At 32.2% G+C, this 3500-nt stretch overlaps 1 protein-coding gene across 1 annotated transcript in view; it reads left to right on the forward strand.

Moving 5' to 3' along the window:
• The window catches only part of ARHGAP10 (Rho GTPase activating protein 10), a gene marked incomplete at its 3' end in the record, with an annotated part of 64173 nt that extends 61222 nt beyond the window's left edge, over nucleotides 1-2951 (forward strand). The window contains exon 5 of the mRNA XM_027907459.1: nucleotides 2850-2951. Coding sequence (XP_027763260.1) covers nucleotides 2850-2951 — 102 coding nt within the window. The remainder of the gene's footprint in view (nucleotides 1-2849) is intronic.
• Between the last annotated feature and the right edge of the window lie 549 nt (nucleotides 2952-3500).

Raw genomic sequence — 3500 nt, forward strand, 5'->3', positions numbered from 1 at the left:
TTTTTTTTTTTTTTTTTTTTTTTTTTTTTTTTTTTTTTTTTTTTTTTTTTGCATAAACAACACCTTGTCTCTGTATGAGCAGAAAAAAATAGGGATGGAGAGGCTGAAGAAGAGATCTCATTCAAAGTATGTCTTTTTGGTTAAAGTGTTTGGTAATTTTTGTAAGATTGTCACAAAGTTGTGTATATTTAAAAAAAAAAGGCAAAGTAGACATCACGTATTAAATACAGACTAGCTTTGGATAAAAGTAACAAGGACATATTTGGCCTCTTTGTACTTATCTTACTTCTTGCAGTGAGGAATTTAAATACTTATTAAAAAAAAAAAAAAAAGGAAAGGTAAAACTCCCCAGCTATTTATTACAGTTTTCTGTTGCAAAACTCAATTAATACATTTTCAAACTACCTGCATATGTTTTATTTTATAATAATGACGTAATTACCAGTGATATTTAATGGCTAAGACAGTGTTGCAATTACAAGAGCACTATACATTTTGACTTTAGCAGGAATGATTAGCATGTTCTGCATATGATTTCCGTGTTCATGAATTGAAAATGCTCTGTTCAACATAAATCCTTTCAGTTTAATAGTACAATGAGCTTTGTGTAATTTTGTGGACTTGAGAGAAGTACATTAGATGACCCAACCAACATACAATGAAAACGTGGTCTATGAGGGATCAAGGGAAGAAAAAGATTCATTCTAAATGTAACCTATTGTCACAGAAGCAGCTGTGTTAATGAATGGATTATTTCAACAGTATTTTTTGCTGTTAAAGAACATTGCTGTTTTAGGGGTGAGAACTCTTAATGCTTTAAATTATCTCATATCTTCACTTATTTCTAGTCAGAATTTTGTTCCTGATGCTTCTAACACAAGTTACATTCACATTGTCTACGTCTCTCCTTTTGTTTGGATGAATGTTTCATTCCTTGTGTCCCTGCATACTGCATCTGTAAAGCTCTTGCCCTTATTAGTGATCTAACCTTTTGTTTTTGACAGATTTCTCAATGACCTTTAAATAGAACAGCCTTACATAATCGTATAATATTTAAATAAAAATCCTCTAAAAGTATTTAGCTCTTGGCATATTCTTAACTGAGTATTTATTCAATATAATCAAAGCACTGACACTGGAAATATAATACTGCTTAGCTCTGAAAATCGAGTTATGGCACCTAGTGGTGAAATATATCTGGAACACTGTGTAGTATTTGCTTTAGGAAAGATTTATAAGCTGCTATTACAGAATAAAAGTTGAACGTGCTGCCTCATATTTTCCTGTGTCTTACATCCCCCTGCTGATGAAATGGTCTGAGTTAGGCTGAAGAAGAAAAAGAATGAGATTAAAGTGCTGGAAGCTGAGACCTTCTTAATTTACACCTCAGTAAAATGTGTTGCTGCTTTAATCCCAAGCTACTTGTGCAAAGTTTCTGGCTTTGCCTACTAAGAAGTTAAGAGAACTCTGTGTTTTCTGGCAGCATTCAAATATTCACCACATCAATGGAAACTTTGCTAATAAAATCACAGAGATCCACCCATTTCCCCACACTCTTTCTTCCTAATTCCCCAAATGCTAAGAAGTTATCCGAGATCACACTGATACCACGTACATATCTTAACGTTTCTCTGTTGATAACTAGTATTGTGGCTCCTTTTTTCAAGGAAGTTCTTAGACTTATAATGGAAAACAAAAGGGGGAGCATTTTTTTAAAAAGACTTTGCTGAGAAGCAATCCTAAACAGCTTGCATCCATCTTAAATACAATGCCATCTTCAAAATCTAATGTTTCAGAGAACCATTGTGTATTGCTTATATACTATTATTAAAAATGAAAGGTAAAGAGACAAAAAAAAAAAAAGAGCAAGTAGACTTTAACCAGGATTTTGGATAAAATACGTTTAATTTAAATTCCAAAATTTTAGTTGACAGAAAAATATTGTAATTCAACTGGTACCCTTCTGATGAGTAAATCTGTCAGTTCTTGAATATGTAATACTAGATTTTACTTATTTGAGGTTATTTTCTGCTGCAGTTAGATATACTAAAAATAGCTTCTGAACTGGTTGGTTGAATTCACCAATACTGATTTTTGCCTTTACACACTGTTAGGAAATTAGAATTGAGGAAAGAATTTGTTTGACAGTGTCTTCTACTAGATTAGGTCCAGGAACTCAGATTTCCCAAAAATATTTAATGATCATCCTTCTTCCAATATATTGATTTTGGTGGTCAGAGAAATGGATTTGCATGTGCAAATGATATTCATACATGTCTGTGAGAATTTTTCTTCTCCTAGTATGATTTTATGTTTTATGGATATTTTTCTTTATTTTAAAAAGTCTTTTTATTTTGTCATGTGCACAACAAAACTGGTAGGAACAAGAATTCAGCTAAGAGGTCATTGTATGGCTTTAAAGTCAAGAAATCCTATGGAATATGGAGGTGTATTTGCTTTGGGTTTTGAACTGTTTGAACTTTTCCCCAGTCAATTTTAGAAAAGGTTTCCCAGGGAATCTGATATTTCCATTGAAGTTCTCTATTCAAAAACAAGGTGGTGTGAATGATCCCTGAAAGTAATGAAAAATGCAATAAATCAAGAAGAGGTCTGTTTTTTTGACTTAAAAGACTTAAGCATCTGTGTGATTAGCTACACTATAATGATGCAATGGGATTTAATTTCAAGTTAGACTTTAAATTAATTTTTTAGATGAGGTGGAAACATCCTTTTCTTTACTTATTGGAGCTATGACAGTTTTTTCTCTTTGTTTCTAATTAACTAGGATTTTAAAAGAAAGAGTCTTACATTTTTATATATAAATATTTGCTACTTGGTTTCTGTTCTAGGAGGAAAAGAAGAAGTTTGATAAAGAGACAGAGAAGAACTACAGTTTATTAGAAAAACATTTGAATTTGTCAGCTAAGAAGAAAGAGCTACAATTACAAGAGGTATTGTTGCCTCTTTTTTATTCAAACTAAAGGCTTTTGAATAAATACGTGCATCTATGCAAACATAAAACCAGCATTCATAGTAGTAAAATAAAAATAAACTTCTCAACTGGAAAGGTTGGTGAGAAAATCAGTAGTATATGCTGAACTTAGTGATGTACCCCTACCACTTTCTGAATCAAGGGCTTTGTGTGTGTCTGAAGCACCGACCATGTTATTTTTCATATATTTATATATGGGAATATCAAAATGCAGCCATATTGTGAAAAACTCTGCATTTCTTATAAGGCTTTACCATGGATGTAATTTGCATTGCAGTTTAAGTATTGACTAAATGTCCTGTGATAATACTGTGTGCAAAGTACAGCAAGACCTCTATTCCTGAAGAAAAACGAGTTTGTGCTTTTTCTCACGTTTTGAAGATTTGTTTGGGGAATTTTTGAGTAATGCTACAAAAAATTTGTTGACAATTTATAACTCAAAACCAGATCTGTTTTGCCTGGCATTCCCTCTGTCCCTCTGGGTTTTTTATCATCATACTTACTTGTA

Source organism: Empidonax traillii, unplaced genomic scaffold (assembly GCF_003031625.1).
Source record: "Empidonax traillii isolate 1590-97213 ecotype Southwest subspecies unplaced genomic scaffold, ASM303162v1 scaffold1472:size108541, whole genome shotgun sequence".
NCBI classification, from domain to species: Eukaryota; Metazoa; Chordata; class Aves; order Passeriformes; family Tyrannidae; genus Empidonax; species Empidonax traillii.